Source organism: Choloepus didactylus, chromosome 7 (genome assembly GCF_015220235.1).
Source record: "Choloepus didactylus isolate mChoDid1 chromosome 7, mChoDid1.pri, whole genome shotgun sequence".
In the NCBI taxonomy this organism is placed as follows: domain Eukaryota; kingdom Metazoa; phylum Chordata; class Mammalia; order Pilosa; family Megalonychidae; genus Choloepus; species Choloepus didactylus.
The window spans coordinates 93,973,081-93,994,986 of NC_051313.1; the positions used below are offsets into that span (position 1 = coordinate 93,973,081).

Genomic DNA, 21,906 nt, shown 5'->3' on the forward strand with positions numbered 1-21,906 from the left:
TACACCCCTTCCTTGATTCCTGAACCCATGAATACTGGCTATGGGAGAAACAGCACCACAGAGTGGGTGCTGATTGAGAGTATATACAGCCTCCTGGAGAACACTGCCCCAGCCCTGCAAGGTATTGCCACCTAGTTGGTGCTGTAATTGAGTATTCAATAGGCCATTCCACCATTCTATCAACCCAGCTGCCACTGGATGATGGGGAACATGGTAAGACCAGAGAATTCCATGAGCATGTGCCCATTCCCTCACTTCATTTGCTGAGAAGTGGGTTCCTTGGTCAGAAGCAATGCTGTGTGGAATACCATGACAGTGGATAAAGCGTTCTGTAAGTCCACGGATGTAGTTCTGGCAGAAGTATTTTGTGCAGAGAAGGCAAACCCACATCCAGAGTATGTGTCTATTCCAGTAAGAACAAATCACTGCCCCTTCCATGATGGAAGTGGCTCAGTGTAATCAACTTGCCACCAGGTAGCAGGCTGATCACCCCGGGGAATGGTGCCATATCGGGGACTAAGTGTGGGTCTCTGCTGCTGGCAGATTGGGCACTCAGCAGTGACTGTGGCCAGGTCAGCTTTGGTGAGTGGAAGTCCATGTTGCTGAGCCCATGCATAACCTCCATCCCTACCACCATGACCAGTTTGTTCATGATGAGCCCATTGGGCAACAAGAGTGACTGGGGAAAGAGGCTGATTGGTATCCACAAAATGGGTCATTTTATCCACTTGCTTATTAAAATCTTCTACTGAAGTCACCCTCTGGTGAGCATTCACATGGAACACAAACATCTTCATGTTTTTTGCCCACTCAGAAAGGTCTAACCTCATACCTCCAAAGTTCTTGCTCACCAATCTTCCAATCATGTTCCTTCAAAGTCCTTGACCATCCTGTCAAACCATTAGCAACAGCCTATGAATCAGTATACAAATGCACCTGTGGCCAGTTCTCCTGCCACTGCTTGAAGTTCTGCCCACTGGGAGGATTTCCCCTTACCCTGTCCTTCAGGGACATCCCAGAAAGGGGCTGCAGTGCTGCAGCTGTCCACTTTTGGGTGGTGCCTGCATATCAGGCAGAACCATCTGTAAACCAGGCCTGAGTTTTCTCTTCCTCAGTCAACTGATTGTAAGGAACTCCCTAGAATGCCACAGTTGTGGGCTGGGAAAGAGAAGGAAAGGTGGCAGAAGTGGGGGCCATGGGCATGTGGGCCACTTCATGTAATTTACTTGTTCCTTCAGGACCCTCGCTCGAGCCCTATCTCGTATATACAATTTCCATTTTATAATGGAGTGTTGCTGTGCATGTCCTACTTTACGGCTTGGTAGATTAGACAACACCCAGCTCATGATACATAACTCAGGTCTCACGGTAACTTGGTGGCCCATGGTTAGGCATTCTGTCTCAACTAAGGTCCAGTCACAGGCCAACAGCTGTTTCTCAAATGTAGAGTAGAGGGAGAAATGATCAAGATCCCTGCAGACAATATTATGACATAGGGCTGGAGAGTTGATATAACCCTGAGGTAGCACAGTGAATGTAAACTGTTGGCTTTGCCAGCTGAATGCAAACTGTTTCTGGTGGTCCCCACTAACAGCAATCGAAAAAAAGCATTTGCCAGATCAATAGCTGCATATGAGGTACCAGGGGATGTGGTGATTTGCTCAAGCAATGATACCACATCTGGAACAGCAGCTGCAGTTGGAGTCACCACCTGGTTAAGCTTATGATAATCCACCGTAATACTCCAAGACCCAGGTGTTTTCTGCACAGGCCACATAGGAGAGTTGAATGGTGATATGGCGGGAATCACCACCCCTGTGTCCTTCAAGTCCTTAAGAGTGGCATTAATTTCTGCAATCCCTCCAGGAATCTGGTATTGCTTCTGGTTTACTATTTTGCTAGGCAGGGGCAGTTCTAATGGCTTCCACTTGGCCTTTCTCTTCATAATAGTCCTCACTTCATGAGTCTATGAACCAATGTGAGGATTCTGCCAGTTGCTGAGTATGTCTATTCCAATTATGCATTCTGGAACTGGGGAAATAACCACAGAATGGGTCTGGGGACCCACTGGACCCACTGTGAGACGGACCTGAGCTAAAACTCCATCGATCACCTGACCTCCATAAGCCCCAACTCTGACTGGTGGACCAGAGTGACGTTTTGGGTCTCCAGGAATTACTGTCACTTCTGAACCAGTGTCTAACAATCCCAGAAATATCTGATCATTTCCTTTCCCCCAATGCACAGTTACCCTGGTAAAAGGCCTTAGGCACCCCTGGGGAAGGCAGGGAGGAAGATTAACAGTATAAATTTTTAGCAGTGTAAAAGGGTCCTTCCCCAAGGGTATCCAGCCTTCCCATCATTCAAGGGGCCCTGGATCTGTAAACTGTCTCAAGTCTGGGAATTAAGGGGCCATGACTCTCTGTTTTTGTAATTCAAGGTAGACTTTTGCTCACTGGACCTAGAATTCTTCTGCTTATACAGTTCAAACAAGAATTTAGTCGACTGCCCATCTATTTTACTACTAGGTACTCCATGATCTACTAGCCAACACCATAAGTCTCTGCAAGTCAGATTATTTTGACTGCTGCTTTGAGCCTGTTTTCCATTATGGCAGCCATGCCCACCGTGTTTTTGGCAATTACCTGCTGCCACATGGCTTCTGCCAACTCGGGATCCAATTATCCTCCTTGCGTTTAAGGAGTCCACCTCAGTGACAGTTCCTACAGTAGCATCTGACCTACAGAGAAGGGCGACTACAGAGCTCTTCAGGGATGAAGGAGCTAGTCTCACAAATTTACTCCTCATAGTCCTGGTAAAAGGTGTCTCCTCTGGACATTCCAGGGATGTGTGACCAGGTCTTTCATGATAAATCCACTCTAACATTCCAATCTCTCTAAGCCTTTGAGTCCCCTCCTCTACATTATACCAGGGCAGTTCTGGCATTTCAGCCTGAGGTAATGTTGACCACCTTTTGATCCATGTTTCAGCCAACCACCCAAACAGTTAACTCCCTTTCTCATCCCGCTACAATACTGAATGCAGAATCTCCGCTTAGTGGGCCCATAGCAGTAAATTCAGCCTGATCCAACTTTATATTCCTTCCACCATTATCCCACACTTTAATATCCATTCCCATACATATTCCCCTGGTTTTTGTCTGTATTAAGTTGGAAAACTCATACAATTCTTTTGGAGTATAGCATACTTCCTCATGGGTCACACTTTGTACCTCACCCTTTCGGGCCTGTTAGGACTTTAGTCTAGTTACAGGTCTTGAAGCAAAGTCTGGTGGTGGGGGTGGGTCATGAAAAGAATTTGAAGTATTCCTCAAGCCATTTACCTCAGGACATTCTACTGCAGTTTCCTCTCATAAAACAGGATTAATGTCTCCAGACAGAGGAGTGAGGGCTGCTGCCTCAGGGGAGGTGATTACAGGTTTAGCAGGCACTGAAGGTTTAATGTCTTTAGGTGGAGATTGGATGGTAGTCTCCTCAGGGCAGACTGGAGGTGGGGGCGCTGTTTCCTCAGGACAGCCCACTACAGGTATATCTAACAATGACTCAGCAGAATCCAGGGTTCCAATGTCTTCACTGCCATTATTATCAATCCATATGTCCCCATCCCATTTCAGGAACCCATTCTTTTCCAATCATTGCCTTTACTTTAACAGCAGATACCCAGCGAGGTTGAGATTTTAGTTTATGTCGTAAATCTGCTACTCGTACAATGAGACTCTGTATCTGGTTTTCAGAAATCTCAAGTCTGCGGCCAGAGGAGATAAAATTTTCTTTCAGGGCACACATAGAAACCTTCACATCCATCATACGGCGCTTAAGTTTCAAATTGCCTTTAGCTCGTCCCTTTCTCCTATAACTTTACCCAACATATCTCGGAGTGGCCAGCCAATATCACTAAACCCCTTAATTCTGCAAAACTCAGTGAAGGTGTCGAAAACACTGTCACCCAGAGCCTTGCTTCGTACAAGAGTATGATTAGGAGAATCAAATGGTGCTATTTTGCGTCTCTCCATTGCCAACTCATGCCATGGACTGTCGGTGCCATCTTGATTAGTGGAAATGGAGTCATTAGTGCCTTTGAATCTAATCAGAGTAGAAAACAAATTGTAAAAGCCCATTTTAAGATTCTGTTTCTCAAGAACCACTCCTGGTACCAAGCTGTATTAGTTAGGGTTCTCTAGTGAAACAGAATCAATGAGAGATACCTGTAAATATAAGATTTATAAAAGTGTCTCACGCAACTGTGGGTATGCACGAGTCTAAATTCCATAGGGCAGGCAGCAAATCGGCAACTCCGATGAAGATGTTCGATGAACTCCTCACGAAACGAACTGGCAACTTCGACAAACTCCTCAGGAAATGCTTTGCTGGTCGGCCAAAGAAGTGAAGGTTCTCTGTCTGTCTCACTTAAAAGTCTTCAACTGATTGGATTAAAACCAGCTGACTGCATTCTCTCAATGTGGAAGACATGCCCGGCATTGACTTATCAGTCACAGCTGCAGCCAATTGACTGATGATTTAACAAACCAACCTTCTGGTTCATTAAGCAGCCACAAACATCCTTGTAGTAACAGGCCAGTACTTTTTTGATCAGACACCTGGATACCATCACCTGGCCAAGTTGATACATGAACCTAACCATCACAAGCCCTAAAAGCTCACATTAAAGAAGAGCTAAAACTGAAGACCTAAATGCACAGTAGAATTAGAAAAAGAGCAAACTAACCCCAAAGCAAGCAGAAGGAAAGAAATAACAAACATTGGAGCAGAAATAAGTGAAACTGAGAATAAAAAACCAATAGAGTCAACAGAATAAAAAATTTGGTTCTTTGAGAAGATAATGAAATTGACAAACCCTTAGGCTAGACTGACAAAAAAAAAGAGAGAAGATGCAAATAAATAAATTCAGAAATTGCAGGAGGGGAGGACATTACTATTGACCCCACAGAAATAAAAGGATCGTAAGAGGATACTATGAATAATTGTATGCCACCAATTAGACAACTTAGATGAGATGGACAAATCCCTAGAAACACATGAACAACCTATATTGATGACAGAAGAAAAGATGACCTCATCAAACAAATTACAAGTAAAGAGATAGAAACAGTCATCAAAAGCCTTCCAATAAAGTAAAGGCTAGGGCCAGATGGCTTCACAGGAGAATTCCACCAATCATTCCAAGAAGAATTAATATCAATTGTGCTCAAACTCTTCCAAAAAACTGAATAGGAGGAACACCACCTTACTCACTCTATGAAGGCAACATCACCTGAAAACGAAAGCCAGAAAACGATACTGCAAGAAAAGAAAATTACAGACCAATTCCTCTTACAAATATAGATGCAAAAATCTTCAACAAAACACTAGCAAATGGAATCCAACAGCATATTAGAAGAATTATATACCATTATCAAGTGGAATTTATCCCTGATATGCAAGGTTCGTTCAACATAAGAAAATTAATTGAATATACCACATTAACAGAAAGGAAAAAAAAACCCACACATGATCATCTCAAATTGATGCAGAAAAAGAACTTGATAAAATCCAGCACATTTTCTTGATAAAAACTTAGAACACTAGGAATATAAGGAAACTTCCTCAACATGATAAAGGGCATACATACACGAAAAGCCCACAGCTAGCATCCTGCTTAATGGTGAAAGATTGAACACTTTCTCTCTGAGCTCAGGAACATGACAAGGATGCCTGCCCACTATCACCACTGCTATTCAACACTGTACTGGAAGTTCTTGCGAGAGCAATAAGGCAAGAAAAAGAAATGAGTCAACCAAATTGGAAAGAAAGAACTAAAACTTTCCCTATTTGCAGATGATATGATCTTATATACAGAAAACTCTGAAAAATGTACAATAAACTCCTAGAGGTAATTAATGAATTCAACAAAACGGCAGGGTAAAAGATCAACACCCAAAATTCAGTCCTGTTTTATACAAAATCAATGGACAATCAGAAGAAGAAATCAAGAAAAAATTCCATTCACAACAGCAACTAAGAGAATCAAATATCTAGGAATAAATTTAACCAAGAATAAGTAAGTTGTATGTAGAAAATTACAAAACATGTTAAAAGAAATTTAAAAAGACCTAAGTAAATGGAAGGATATTCTGTGTTCATAGATTGGAAGACTAAATAATGTTAAAAGTCAATATTACCCAAAGCAATTTATAGATTTAAGGCAAACTCAATAAAAATTCCAATAACCTTCTTTGCAGAAATGGGAAAGCAAATCATCAAATTTATACGGAAGGGTAAGGAGCTTCAAATAGCTAAAGCCACCTTGAAAAAGAAAAATGAAGTTAGAGGACTCACGTTTTGATCTGAAAACTTATTACAAAGCCAGAGGAATCAAAACAGCATGGTATTGGCACAAGGACAGACATACAGATCAATGGACTAGAACTGAGAGTTCAGAAATTAACCCTCACATTTATAGCAAACTGATTTTTGACAAGGTAGCAAAGACCATTCAATTGGAAAAGAATAGTCTCTTTGACAAAAGGTCCTGGGAAAACTGGATCTCCATTAGGGGGGAAAAAAAAGGAGGGCCTCTACTTCTACCTCACACCATATACAAAAATCAACTCAAAATGGATCAAAAACCTTAATACAAGAGCTAGAACTATCAAACTCCTTGAAGAAAACATAAGGAAGCATCTTCAGGACCTTGTGTTAGGCAATGGTTTCTCATACTTTACAATGAAAGCACAATCCACAAAAGAAAAAAACAGATAAATGGGATTTCATCAAAATTTAAAACTTTTGATACTCAGAGTACTTTATCATGAAAGTTAAATGACAACCTACACAACAGGATAAAATATTTGGAAATCACACATATGATAAAGGTTTAATATTCAGAATATATAAAGAAATCCACCAACTTAACAAAAAAGACAAACCAACCCAATTTTAAAATTGGCAAAACACCTGAAGAGACATCTCTCCAAAGAAAATATACAAAGGGCCACAAAGTATGAAAGAATGAAAAGACGCTCAACATCATTAGTCATCAGGGAAATGCAAATCAAAACCACAATGAGGAACCATCGCAGTCATTATAATGACTGCTAGTAAAAAAAAAAAAAAAAGGGAAGTAAGTATTAGAGATGATGTGGAAAGTAGTGTGCTGGTTTGGATATATTATGTCCCCCTAAATGCCATTCTTTGATGCAGTCTTGTGTTGGCAGACATTAGTGTTGATAAGGTTGGAATCTTTGGATTGGGTTGTTTCCATGGGAGGTGTAGCCCCACCCATTCAGCATGGGCCTTGCTTTAGTCACTGGAGTCATATAAAAGAGCTCAGTCTGAAGGAGCTTGGTGCTGCAGCTTAGAGATACATTTTGAAAATGGCCGTTGAAAGATGACGCTGACATTTTGGAGAACGTCATTTTGAAACGCAACCTGGGAGCAAGCAGACATCAGCCAAGTGCCTTCCCATCTAACAGAGGTTTTCTGGATGCCAATGGCCTTTCTCCAATGAAGGTACCCTACTTACCCTGGACATTTTATGGCCTTAAGACTGTAACTTTGTAACCAAAAAAACCTCCTTTATAAAAGCCAATCCATTTCTGGTATTTTGCTTAACAGCAGCATTAGCAAACTGGAACAAGTAGGAACGCTCTTTCATTGCTGGTGGCAATGTAAAATAGTGCAACCATTGTAAAAGACAGTTTGGCAGTTCCTCAGAAAGCTAAGTATAGAACTACTATATGATTCAGCAATCCCACTACTAGGTATATACCCAAAAGAACTGAAAGCAGGGACTTGAACAGATATTTTCACACTGATTTTCACAGTGGGCATTATTCACAATTGCCAAAAGATGGAAGCAACCCAAATGTCCAATCGACCAATCAATGGATAAACAAAATATGGTATATACATACAATAGAATATTATTCAGCAGTAAGAAGGAATGAAGTCCTGACACACACAACATGGATGAACCTTGAAGACATCATGTTGAGTGCAATAAGCCAGACACAACATGACCAGTATTGCATAATCTCACTGTTTTGAAAGAATTAGAATAAGCAAACTCATAGAGTCAGAATATAGAATACAGGTTCCCAGCGAACAGGGTGGGAATAGGGAATGGGAAGTTAAGGTTTAAAATGTACTGTGTTGCTATTTGGAATGATGGAAATGTTTGGTAATGGATGGTGGTGATGGTAGCATAACATTGTGAATGCAATTAACAGCAATGAAATATGTATCGAAATATGATTAGAAGGGGAATATTATATTGTAAATATGGTTGACAGAATAAAAACTAAAAAAAAAAAAAAAAAAAATTCTCTAAACCTAAGGAACGAAATACTTTTCCTTTTAAGAAGTGGGAAAATAATTTCCATTTATAGAAATAGCCCATTAATATTTAGGTATAAGAGCTTGCTTTCCTAGTTCCACAACATACCTTTTAATACCCTTAATAGTTCTTTACTCCATATCTCAAATAAAAACTAGGAAACCAAAATCTCCTCTTAGCCCAGGGATTGGCATACTTTTTCTGTAATGAGGTAAAAAGTAATTATTTTAGTCTTTCAAAGAGTTATTATGGTCTGTTTCACAGCTACTGGACCCTAGTGTTTTAGTGCAAAATGGTCCACATAGACAATACTTAAACAAAAGTGTGTGGCTGTTTCCAAGGAAATAATATTTACAAAAACCAGGCAGTGGGATGGATTTGATCCAAGAGCCATAGTGGCTGACCCCTTTTCTTAGGACTCCTTTTCTGGGGGAAAATACGTTTTTTTTTTAAACTCAGGGATTAGGGACTTATGGGTAAGGAAAGACTATGGTGGGGAGAAATAAAAAACATACAGATACAATCAAGCAGGGAAAGGATTAACTCTAATAGGTTACCTTCAGTAGATCTGACTTCTTCTCCTAATGAAGTACTTTTTATACTCAGGTTATCATCACTGTCACATTCTGTAAGGTAGAATCAATAAATGCAAATGAATGTCTGACAGCTATTGTGCCACAATTTACATATTCTCAAACAGTATTATTTTTCATGACTTCTATACACAAGCTTACTAGTTATAATTAATCAGTATTAGACCACTTTCTTGACAGGTTTGTTTTCTTAAATGCTTACCAAATAGTCTTACTTAAATAAAATACTATTACTACTACTACTACTATTACTACTACTACTACTAATAATAATAACTAATGAAACAGGCAATCCAATTTTAGATCCTCCCCATATTCAAAAGAATTACTTGAAAATGTTCTTTTAACATAACTACTGAGGAAATATTCTGGTATTAAAAAACTAGAAATTTAAAAGTTAGTATGTTTATTTAGATCTAGCAAATAATCTCCAAAGGTTTGTTGGCATGAAATCATCTTAAAATTAAGAAAAATGGGGACAGATTAAATTCTCCTGTATCTGAAAATCATACGCCTTCATCTCTATACAGATAACACTATAGTTTTAATTAACAATGCCTCTGCAGGCCACAAACTCATTTACCCGACATCTTACATGCTTTATAATGAGAGAGCCTTGAGACTTTATAAAAATGATATACCTGATGAGGTATTGCAAAATCATTTAAATTTCAACAATGGTACTATCAGTGATGTAATATTTGGCTTAACATTTTACATTTAAATCAATATAAATTTCCTAGTGACTGAATCATAGTTTAAATCATTGACTATAAGACATATGGACATATTTGTTTCTGTGCTAACATGTAAAAACTTTTAAAATACATTTAAAAATTAAACATTTATAACTGTTCATCAATAAAAATTAAATAACTATATTTCATATGTTCCTTTGCTGCAGAAATTTGTTATTACAGGCCATCTTTTGCTGTTCTACAAAAAAAATTACTACCTTCTCTATAATGTTATGTACACCTACTACTTCAACAATTTCAAGTAATGTTTTAGGGAAGTAAAACAGTACATTTACAGTTTGAAGAACTACAAAACTAAGCCTCTAAAATTTAGGATGAGAAAGAAAATACCTAAGGGTTTCTATTTTTACAATTCAAAAGCAAGGTCAATCAAATTAGCTTGCTTTAAGAAAAAGAAATGAGGCAATCAAATTGGAGACAAAGAAGTAAAACTTTCACTCTTTGCAAGCAAAACTGTCTATATGTAGAAAACCCAGAAAAATCTACAGCAAAGCTATTAGAACTAATCAATGAATACAGCAAAGTGGCAGGCTACAAGATCAAAATGCAAAAATCTGTAGTGTTCTTACACACAAGCAATGTGCAACAAGAGGAAGAAATCAAGAGCAACCAAAAGAATCAAGTATTTTGGAATAAACTTGATGAAGGCCACAGAAGACCTATACAGAGAAAACTACAAGAAATGGCTAGAAGAAATCAAACAGGATGTAAAGAAAATGAAAGAACATACCATGTTCATGGAATGGAAGACTAAAAATAATTAAGATGTCAATTATACCTAAACTGATTTATAGATTCAATGCAATACCAATTAAAATCCCAACAACTTACTTTGCAGAAATAGAAAAACCAATAACCAAATTTATTTGAAGGGCAAGTCACTCCAAATAGCCAAAAATATCTTGAGAAAGAGGAACGAAGTGGAAGGTCTCATACTACCTGACTTGGAAGCTTATTACAAAGCTACAGTGCTCAAAACAGTATGGTACTGGCATTAAGGATAGCTATACTGACCAATGGAATCGAATTACGTGTTCAGAAATAGACTCTCGCATCTACAGACAACTGATCTTTGATAAGGCAGTCAAGCCAAAGCAAGTGGGACAGAGCAGCCTCTTCAATAAATGGTGTCTGGAGAACTGGATATCCATTTCCAAAAGAATGAAAGAGGACTCCTATCTCACACCTTATACAAAAATTAACTCGAAATGGATCAAAGACCTAAACATCAGTGCTAAGACCATAATACTCTTAGAAGAAAATGTAGGGCAGTATCTTAAAGATCCTGTGACAGGAGGTGGTTTCCAAGGTCCTTACACCAAAAGCGCGAGTAACCAAAGAACAAACAGATAGATGGGATCTCCTCAAAATTAAACACTTTTGAACATCAAAGGACTTTGTCAGAGAGGTAAAAAGGCAGCCTACACAATGGGAAACAATATTTGGAAACCACATATCAGATAAGGGTTTAATATCCCATATATATAAAGTGATCCTACTACTCAACAACAGAAAGACAAACCACCCAATTAAAAAATGGGCAAAAGACAGACACTTTTCTGAAGAGGAAATACAAATGGCTCAAAAACATATGAAAAAATGCTCAACTTCACTGGCTATTAGGGAAATGCAAATCAAAACCCTACAATGAGATATCATCTCACACCTACCAGAATGGCCATTATTCAAAAAACAGAAAATTACAAGTGCTGGAGAGGATGTGGAGAAAGAGGCACACTTATTCACTGTCGCTGGGAATGTAGAACAGTGCAACCACTCTGGAAGACAGTGTGGCGGTTCCTCAGGAAGCTAAGCATAAATCTGCCATATGACCTAGCCATTCCTTTACTAGGTACATACTCAGAGGAACTGAAAGTTAAGACATGAACGGATGTTTGTAAACCGATGTTTATTGCAGCATTATTCACGATAGCCAAGAGATGGAAACAGCCCAGATGTCCATCAACGGACGAGTGGATAAACAAACTGTGGTACATACACAGGATGGAATATTATGCAGCTGTAAGACAGAACAAAGACATGGAACATATGATAACGTGCATAAACCTTGAGGACATTATGTTGAGTGAAGTTAGCCAGAAACAAAAGGACAAATACTGTTTGGTCTCACTAATATGAACTAACATTAACGAGCAAACTTTGAGAGTTAAAAGAAGATAACACAGGCTACCAGGAGATAAAAAGAGGGTAGAAATTGAGCATTTGATGCTGAAGGACTACAGAATGTTCAGCAGGATTGACTGTATAGATCCAGAAGTAGATAATACTGTGTGATGGTAGCACAATATTCTAAGTACACTGAACAAAGATGTCCGTGAGGGAAGCTGAAAGAGGTGGGCTAGGGGCATGTATGACACCTGAGGTAAAGATATAAGATAAAGACTGGGACTGTTGACCTTAGCAAAAACTGTAATGGTCAATGATTGTGACTAAATGTACAAATATAAGAATATTCTTGTATGTGGGAGAACAAATGAATGTCAACCATGCAAGGTGTTGAAAAGGGGAAGGTATGGGGGAAAAGCATAATCAAAGCAAACTGGAGTCCAGGGTCAACAGTAACATTGTAATAAGCTTCCATAAAATGTAACAAAGGCAATATACCAAAGCTAAATGTGTATGAGATGGCGATATAAAGAAGGGATATGGGATTTTTGGTAGTGATGTTGTTGTCTGACCCTACTATTAAATTGTATGATATTTTATTTTTCTTTTAATTATCTTTTTTATTATTCATCAAAGTTTTTCTTCATAGTAATCAATATGTTCAAGTGCTGACTATGGTGATAAATGCACAACTATATGATGATACTGTGAACAACTGTACACTGTGGATACTTGTATGGTAAGTGAATATAGCTCTATAAAATTGTAATATAGAGATAAAAGTGCTGTAGAAAACATGGAGAGAGGGATGTACATATTTACTGTTGGTTAGGAGGCAGACTGGTGTAGCCTTTCTGGAGGACAGTGTGGTGGTTCCACAAGAAGCTAAGTATGTGGGTGCAACCTCATTAGGAGGCATATAGTTGGAAGATCTGAGAGCAGGGACATGAATGGACTTTTGCACACTGCTGTTTATGGAGGCAGTACTCATGATTTGCAATGGGTGGAGGTGGCCTAAGGGTACATCAACTGAGGAACAGAATAGTGAACTGTGATGTTCCCCACTGCATACAACACTGAACAACTAGGAGGAGGAGTGAAGCTGTGAGACATGCAAGACAACAAAGTGAATGGGTCCTTTAGACAGCATTTTGAGTGAACTGTGCCAGAAACAAAGGCAAACACTATAATGCCTCACCAATATGGACTAACTACAATGTGTAAACTCACAACTGAATCTTAGAGCACAGCTTATAAGGGGAATGCTTATCGTAATGGTCCCTAGATTGTAAGCTCTTATAGCAGTCACATCTGTTTCTAAGTTGTAGTGGCTATCTCCAGATTCTGAGATGCTGATCCCTTTGTGTAAAACTTGATTAATCCCTGGAACTTTGGGTATCTATGTGACACCTGAAACTCAGAGCTAGAGCTCGGCAGATATGAATGTCAGTATTAGCACATACAGCATCTGTTAAAAAAGCTGAAAAAGAGTCCAGACTTCAGTTAGAGATATGAATGAAACAGATCTGGTTAGGACTAGGGCAAATCGGGCCAAAGGGTAAAGGACGATACTGACTGTTTTAAAACTTCAACTTCCATGTGAGATCAAAGGAAGAGATGTTTATTTGATGCAGAATCCATATTTCCTAAACATTTTAACTCATACAGTTTGTTCAAATACCATAATTACATGGAACTTTGAATAGGAAGTGAGATCTGGTAAGCTTGCATAGGTTAGAGTGAAATAGTGACACATCCCAAAGTAATTTGGGCGGAGAATAAAAATATATACGCAGGGCCCCCCTGAGACACTGAGGGAGAATGTGGGGGTGTTGGGCTTCCTCACCTGGGTTGTTGCTGATGTTCTCAAAAACACTGAGGATTGGTGGTTTGGTATGCCAAGCCCTCCATCTTGGGGCTTGCCCTTACGAAGATTGTTACTGCAAAGGAGGGGTTAAGCCTACTTATAATTGTTCCTAAGAGTCTCCCTGAGTGCCTCTTTGTTGCTCAGATGTGGCCCTCTCTCTAGCTAAGCCAACTTGGTGGGTGAACTCATTGCTCTCCCTCCTACATGGGACCTGATTCCCAGAGGTGTAAATCTCCCTGGCAATGCAGGATATGACTCCCGAGATTGAACCTGGACCCAACATCGTGGGACTGAGAACATCTTCTTGACCAAAATGGGGATGCGAAATGAAATAAAGTTTCAGTGGCTGAGAGATCTCAAATGGAGTCAAGAGGTTACTCTGGTGGGCACTCTTATGCACTATATAGATAACCCTTTTTAGGTTTTAATGCACTGAAATAGCTAGAAGTGAATACCTGAAACAAACTGCAACCCAGTAGCCTTGACTCTTGAAGATAACTGTATAGCAATGTAGCTTACAAGGGGTGACAGTATGATTGTGAAAGTCCTGTGGATCACACTCTCTTTATCCAGTGTATGGACAGATGAGTAGAAAAATAGGGTGGGGGGGGTGATTTGGTTGTTCTTTTTCATTTTTATTTTTTAGTCTTATTTTTACTTTTTCTGGTTAACATTTAAGGAAAATGTTCAAAAAATAGACTGGGGTGATGATAGTACCGTGAAACAGTTGACTGTACATCATGGATGATTGTATGGTATGTGAATATATCTCAATAAAACAATTAAAAAAAAAGCAGCTTGCCTTTACTGATCTGAACAATTTATCACTCCATGTAAGGCTTAAAGCAAAACTGCATATTTGGATAACAAGAATTAGATTGACACTGGGTTGCAAAAATTATAAAAAGTTTCCTTTGCCTTAATCAGACCCATTTGTAGAACAGAGAAATCATGAACATTCTTTCCTATTTTCAGAACCTTTGCATAGAATTAATTGCATCATGCAGACTTTAAGATGGTGCCAAAATCAACAAACTATGTCTCATTAACAGGCTGAAGAAACTAAAGGCACACAAGAATTTCAGAATTAAGTTCAACAACTATTTTATAAAATACCTATTCAACAGAGCATGATGCTATTTCAATCATCTGCACTTTCACAGCAAGAGTGAACATTTACTAAGCTCAATTTTTAAGATGGCTTTAAAAATCTGTGTAATTGGTATGACTTCTACAGACACTGGCCACACTTAATATGTCACTGTATTCCTAAGTGAAGCTACATCCAAATGAATACAACAAAGTCCTACGGCTATAAAATAGATAGTCCATGAAGTGTGTTCAGTTTCAAGAAAAATTATATTGACGTATATTTAGTAACATCTTTTACAATTTGTATACATTAATTCATAACAACTGATGCTCAAATTCAGCCTTACACAATCTAAGAAAAAATATTCTAGTTAAATTAATACTTAAGAACTATAAATAACAGGATATATAAAACTGTATTTTCAGAAGAAAACTACACAGAAATTAAGTCAAATGGGTCTTGTTCTTCAACTATACATAATATATATACATAACATGTAGTCAGGTTCTATTACATAAACATGTATCTATCTAAGAGCCAAAAGGAATTTTTATATAAGCAACGAAGGTCACCAATTGAACAGTGAAAAATAGTAACTAAGAAACTCAGCCATCAAGAAATATGGTTGAGGCTAAAAGGCAAAGCGAGATACTTCAGGGCTCTGTCCCCTCAAAGAAGCTTGGAACAACCAGCAAGAACTAGCAGAAACATCTTTCTCAAAGTTCCAGAAAACAATTAAAGGATTGCAATAATGGGGGAGTGCCAAAACAAGAAAAAGGCCATTTAATAGCAGTAGGAATTCCTGGAACACTGGCTGGCCCCTTCCCCACCCCTTACCACTCAGCACAGAGCCAACTGTGGATCCCAGATCTCCGTTCCAGAAGGAGCAGGGTAACCCTCATGCACATACTTGGATATGTATGTCTGGCCTAAGCTGTCTGGTGGTGACCTGAGGAACTTGTCCCACAACTTGCCCTGCATGTCAAAGGTGGTTCACAGAGTTCTCCTAAAGAACACAGTGGGAGAGCAGTCAAGTGGCTGCCTAGGGCAAGGGACTGCTGGCTGTAGGACATAGAAGGCAGTGCCCAGGACCATGAGGAAAATGTTTCTTAGGAAAGAGGAGACTTGTATCCATGTAAATGGGAGAATTCCAAGGGCTAAACACAAATGCCCAAGACAAGGTACAAGCACAGAAAAAGACTAGGAAGGCCTATGCTTTGGCTTATTCTCTAAACTCATTGTTTGGATAAGCTCCAAAGGAAAGCACTCAAACAGGTCAATCTGCAAAGACTGGGAAAGGTGTTTTCTTTTTTTTTTTTTCTCTCTTATTATTCCTGGAATAACACTAGCTGGATACAAGCTTAAGGAACAGGTGCCCCAGTGTCTAAATTCCAGGGATAACACAGTAAAATATCAAAATTTCCAGGTTTCATCAAAAGATTATAAAACATATAAGGAAACAGGAAGTGATGGCCCAGGCAAAGGAGAAGATTAAAGCATTTGGAACCATCAATGAGGAGGATTAGACCTGGGAAATTCCAAAGACTTTTAAAAAATGGTCTTAAATATGCTCAAAGAGCTAAAGGACAAGGACAAAGAACTAAAGGCAATCAGGAAAGTGACAGAGAAATACAAAGAGACTATCAACAGAAGGAAATTATGAAAAGGAACCAAACAGTGCTGACAACCAGAGTAAAAGAAATAAAAAAATTCCCTAGACAGGTTTAACAGCAGATTGGAGCTGGCAGAAGAATCCATGAACTTGAAGATAAAATAACTGAATTGATCCAGTCTGAGAAGAAGGAAGAGAGAATGAAGAAAAGTGAAAAGAGCCTGAGGAACCTGTGGGACACCATCAAGTGTATCAACATACGCACTGTCTGAGAAGAAGAAAGAAAGGGGCAGAGAGAATATTAAAAGAAATAATGGCTGAAAACTTCCCCTATTTATCAAAAGATATGAATATATACATTCAAGATGCCCAATGAACTCTAAACAGGATAAACCCAAATAGACCCAAACCAAACCACATTACAATCAAGCTGTCAATGCCAAAGTTAAAGAGAGAATACTGAAAGCTGCAAGAGAAAAACAATGTGTCACATACAAGGGAGCCTTAATAAGATTAAGTGCCAATTTTTCATTGGAAACATGGAGGCAAGAAGCTGGTTGGAAGACATATTTAAAGTGCTGAAAGCAAAACACTGACAACCAAGAATTCTGTATCTGGCAAAAATGTTTTTCAAAACTGACAGAAAGATTCTGACGTTCTCAGATAAACAAAAACTGAAGAACAAGAAATGCTAACAGTAGTACTGCAGGTTGGTGAGAAAGGACACTAGACAACTAACTGAAATCACATGAAGAAATAAAAATCACCAGTCAAGATAATAACATGAGTAAATATAAATACCAGTACTATTGTATTTTTTTATTTCTAACTCCACATTTTTTACTTCCTACAGTACCTAAAGGGCAAATGCAAAAATGTAATGATAAATTAATGGTTTTGAATTCAGTGTATACATATGTAATTTCTGACAATAACTATACAAAGATGGAGAGGGGAGAGAAGGACATAGGGAACATAGTTCATGTATGCTATTGAAGTTAGGTTCGTATCAGAGAAAATGAGACTGTTATAGATTTAGGATGTTAAAGATAAGTCCAATGGTAACCACAAAGAAAATACCAGAGAATATGCAAATCATAAGAGACAGAAAGTAGAGTGCAGGTTACCATGGGTGAAGGGCAGGAGCAGTGTGCAATTAATGCAAAATGAATGTAGTGTTTCTGTTTGGGGTGAAGGGAAAATTCTAGTAATGGATGGTAGGAAGGGTACTGCAAAATTGTGAATGTGATTAATTCCACTGAATGTTATACTTGGGAGAGGTTGGGATGGGAAGATTTATGTTGTACATATGTTTTCACAAAAGGCTCCAAAAGATTATTGGGACATAAGAAAATCTGGAAAGTAGAAATTTCTTGAACTTGGTAACTGTACTTAAGGTGATTACATAAGTAAATATCCTTGTTCATAGAAAATACGTATGGGGGTATTACGTGTTCAAGTAGTATGATGTGTACAATCTGCTCTCAAATCTTCAGAAAACAGATGATAACAATAGATGATATGGCAAAGGTGGCTAAAAGTTAAAATCGGTGGATCTGGTATCTGGAAGTTGGAGGGTATGTTGGAGTTCTCTGCATGGGGTTTGTATTATTTTTACAAACTGTCTTGTAAGTTTGAAATTATTTCAAAATAAAAAGTTAAAAAGAAATTTTAAAAAGAAGTGTGGTTGAGGTAGGTACAATAAAACAACACTTAGCAAATTAAGAAAAAACCGCATAGTAGATGCAGTACAAACAAGCAGCACAGTTCTTTTATCTTATGGATAGTATACTGCCATGAGAGGGGTAGCAATATCATACAGGGTAAATAAAAATGTGGTTAATAGTACAAATATAAGAATGTTCTTTCATGAATTATAACAAATGTATGACACTATTACAAGGTGTCAATAATAAGGTGGTATATGGAAAAAAATACACCTAATGTAAACTACAGACTATAGTTAACGGTAATATTTTAATATTCTTTCATTGTTGTAGGAAAGGTACCACACTAATGCAAACTGCCAATAATGGGTGTGTGTGTGTGTGTGTGTATTTGAATGCTGTATTTTTCACAGGACTTTTCTGTAAACTTACAACTTAATTAAAGAAAAAAAAAACAATAATAAAAAGAAAACCATTATGCTAAGTGAAAGAAACCAGACACAAAGTACCTTATATGGTATGATACCATTCATAAAAAATGTAAATACAAATAAATCTATAGAGACAGAATTAGATTAGTGGTTATGTAAGGCTGGGGAAGGATAGAAGAATTGAGAGGTAACTGCTAGGGGGGTATGAGGTTTATCTTTTTGGAGTAATGAAAATGTTCTAAATTGATTGTGGTGATGAATGCACCATTCTTTGATTATACTAAAAGCCACTGTACACTTTGGATGGATTGCATGGTCTGTAACTACATCTCAATAAAACTACTGTTAAAATAAAAAAAAAAGGAAGAAAGAAAAAAGGAGATAGCGTTCCCTTTAACCCAGCCTGAGCTCATCACTAAAGAGCATTTCTGTAGTCTCAAGAAAAAAGTGGCAGTTGTATCTCATTCTCAAGCTTGCAGACACTGGTCCAAATAAAATAAATTGTTATATTAACTTCTATATCTTCTGAAACATTTATACTGAGTAGGCTAAAAAGGGAAGCAGCAATGGAATGTGGGAGGGGGGGAGTTCGCAATAAATTTCTTAGAAATGGCATACTGCAGTACTGAAATAGCTCATTGCTGTGCTTGTAGTTATTGTGAAAATATCCTGAGTAGCCTCTCAAGATGGGGTTTATTTGTTTAATTTTGAGACCAAAGATCCTAAGGAAATTACAATGCTAATCATTTTCCTTGGCTATGTTCATTACATAATCAGTTTATTTTTTAAGTACCAGAACCCACAACCAAGTCTTGTTATCTTACTAAAAATAATGCATCTCCCTGAATGTTAATTTTTTAAAAGTGCTATTTATTATCTTTACATAAACTCTGCAATATTGTTAGACTACAGTAGAAAATATCTTAATAAAGTCATTCTTCAAGGACATGGTTAGAGCCATTAATTTGCACTAGTTGGGTATCTCTACACCATGAAATCAGGTATTCATGTCAGTGAAAGCCTCAGCCTTCACAGGCAATGCAGAAGAGGAGAAAAGCACTTGCTGTGTGGCCATAGGCAGGTTATTTAAATTTCACAGACCTCAGCTTCATTTTTAAAATGGGGTAATATAATCCATTCCACCTCAAAGTGTTGCCATGAGGATTTAATAACACGTAGAAGAAGTTCTTTAAACATTAAATAATAAAAAGCAGCTAGCATGGTAGCTGGCACATAGTAGGCCCTCAATAAAGACTAGTTCCCCTTTCTCTTCTTTAAAACTGAAAATTTACGTGAAAAGTTGTATCTGCATCTCTAAAACATAAAGCTTAAATTACAATGAAGATATATCTGTGAATAAAAAGTAAAAAGTCTAAAAGAAGAGAAAGTTTACCCTGGCTACTCTGATTAGGATTTCTAGAAAAGGATCCATGTATCTTGGCAAGTTTCAAGTGAGCATGGGTTCAATATAAAACATAATTGATGAAGGAAGATAAGGGGGCCAAGAGCATCAATTAAAGACTGGTTAACAGATATTTTTAAGTGTCTCTATAAGGATTTATACATATATCATAGCTGTAATCAAAATGTTAGTGCTGGTACTCTGATGACTAGAAGGAGAGAGAGTTTATTAATAGGGTAAAAACCATGACACATTCAAACCTCAAAGCTGGTCTAAACGCCCACCTTGCTGCAATGAGTAACTAATTTACTGTAACCAAGACAAAGAACTAAAAATGTATTAGTAGTAAAGCAACTTACCTGCCCCTTCCCCACCAAGTAATTGCTAAATGACATCCATATACGGAACCAGCAATTCTGAATTTCTCTATTAGTATCCTGAAATAAATACCTCCTGAAGAAAATACTCAATGAACTTTGAAAAATAGGCAAACACTAAATTTTCAAAGTATAAGATACCATATATCATTGATTCTCATGACAGTATTCAATAGAAACATTCTGTTTATACAGAAAACTCCAGTATGATTACCAATCACTTTCTGGCCCTGGTAATGGTAAATTTCTGAAAAGTTAAAAAGAAAAAAGAAAAAAAAAAAAAAAAAAAAAAAAGAGGCTTAAACTTAATATCGTTTGTCCATGATATGGTGGAAATTTTAAAAACCTGAAAACTAATGATGGATATAAAAGATAACTTCTCATTGTATGTTAAAATATGAGATTCTGTTGCAGCCTAAAGATAAGAGTTTGTTTGTTTGTTTGTAGCTAGGAACCTTGAAACCATGTATCTGCTAAAATTATATGTAAAATTTTATATACATGTTTATTTTGGAGGAAAGAGGGTATAGCAAGTTTTCATCAGATTCTCAGAGAGTTCCATTAATCTCTCTTGTGCCCCCCACCAAAAGGTTAAAACCACAATGCCTTAAGAAACTTTGGTTGTCAAATCTGAAGACAGGAACACTAGGCTAAAACAGATGAAAGGAGGTAACTTGGCATTCTTGTGAGAACCAAAATTACTGAAAGACCCTAAAAGAATGTCTTCGTGAACACTGAAAGATTTGCTCTTTGCCAGTACACATTAAATACCATCCCTTAACACAAACTATTACTTTTCTATTCACAAAGCCATTTGATAGGGAAAGTGATGGCAGTTATCTAAGAACGTAATGTTACCTGATTCTCTTATTTTAAGGTTTACTACCAGACAATCTGACACCTCCCAGTCTTTCATGATGGAAAAATTTAGCCTTAAATTAATTACTGGATCTGAATATAGTGTGCTTTAGTATAACATTTTTGCATTTTATGGTTGCAAAAGCAGCATATACTTCATTAGATCCTTAAATCAACATGAAAGGTAAAATGTCTTGATTTAAAAACTCTACACTTCTTTGGCCCCTTAATTTTAATTATTTCTAGTATTTTTAAAATGCAGTGGTTGGGAATCATATTTTAGTTTTATGGAAGTAATAAAAACAACCACTATTTACTGAGCACCTATACTGCTTTATATATGGTGCTAGACACTTTACATATATCACTAAATCTTACCTTATAGATGGAAAGTGAGGCTTAGAAAAAAGTTAAGTAACTTGTCTGATATTACACAGCTAGCAAGAAGCAAAGCTGACATGTGAACCAAAGCCCATGCCCTTCTTTATGCACTGCATAATTGCTGCATTCCACAAAAATTCAGCATGAAGTACACATGTCCCAAAGAGCAGTAAGTTCAAAAGAGCATTGAATATGAATGAATGATAACAAAATAAAGAATACCTAGAACTTAAAAGGCATTTAGTAGGGCACAACCAGCAAATAACAATGACCTTCTGCATCTTCCTTCTAATTCTCATCTACCTATGCAGCTCTCATTCCAAAAAGAATTGAAATAGAGGGAAATCCATAACAGGTTATACATTTTAAATTATAAAAGAAATGC

General features: G+C 37.6%; 1 protein-coding gene across 4 annotated transcripts in view; it reads right to left on the reverse strand.

Moving 5' to 3' along the window:
- ZNF451 (zinc finger protein 451) overlaps nucleotides 1-21,906 on the reverse strand; it is a 133,544-nt gene that overhangs the window by 18,206 nt on the left and 93,432 nt on the right. For all 4 annotated transcript variants that reach the window (XM_037842544.1, XM_037842543.1, XM_037842541.1 and 1 more), the window contains one exon: nucleotides 8,913-8,981. In XM_037842544.1, the coding sequence (XP_037698472.1) occupies nucleotides 8,913-8,981 (69 nt within the window). The remainder of the gene's footprint in view (nucleotides 1-8,912; nucleotides 8,982-21,906) is intronic.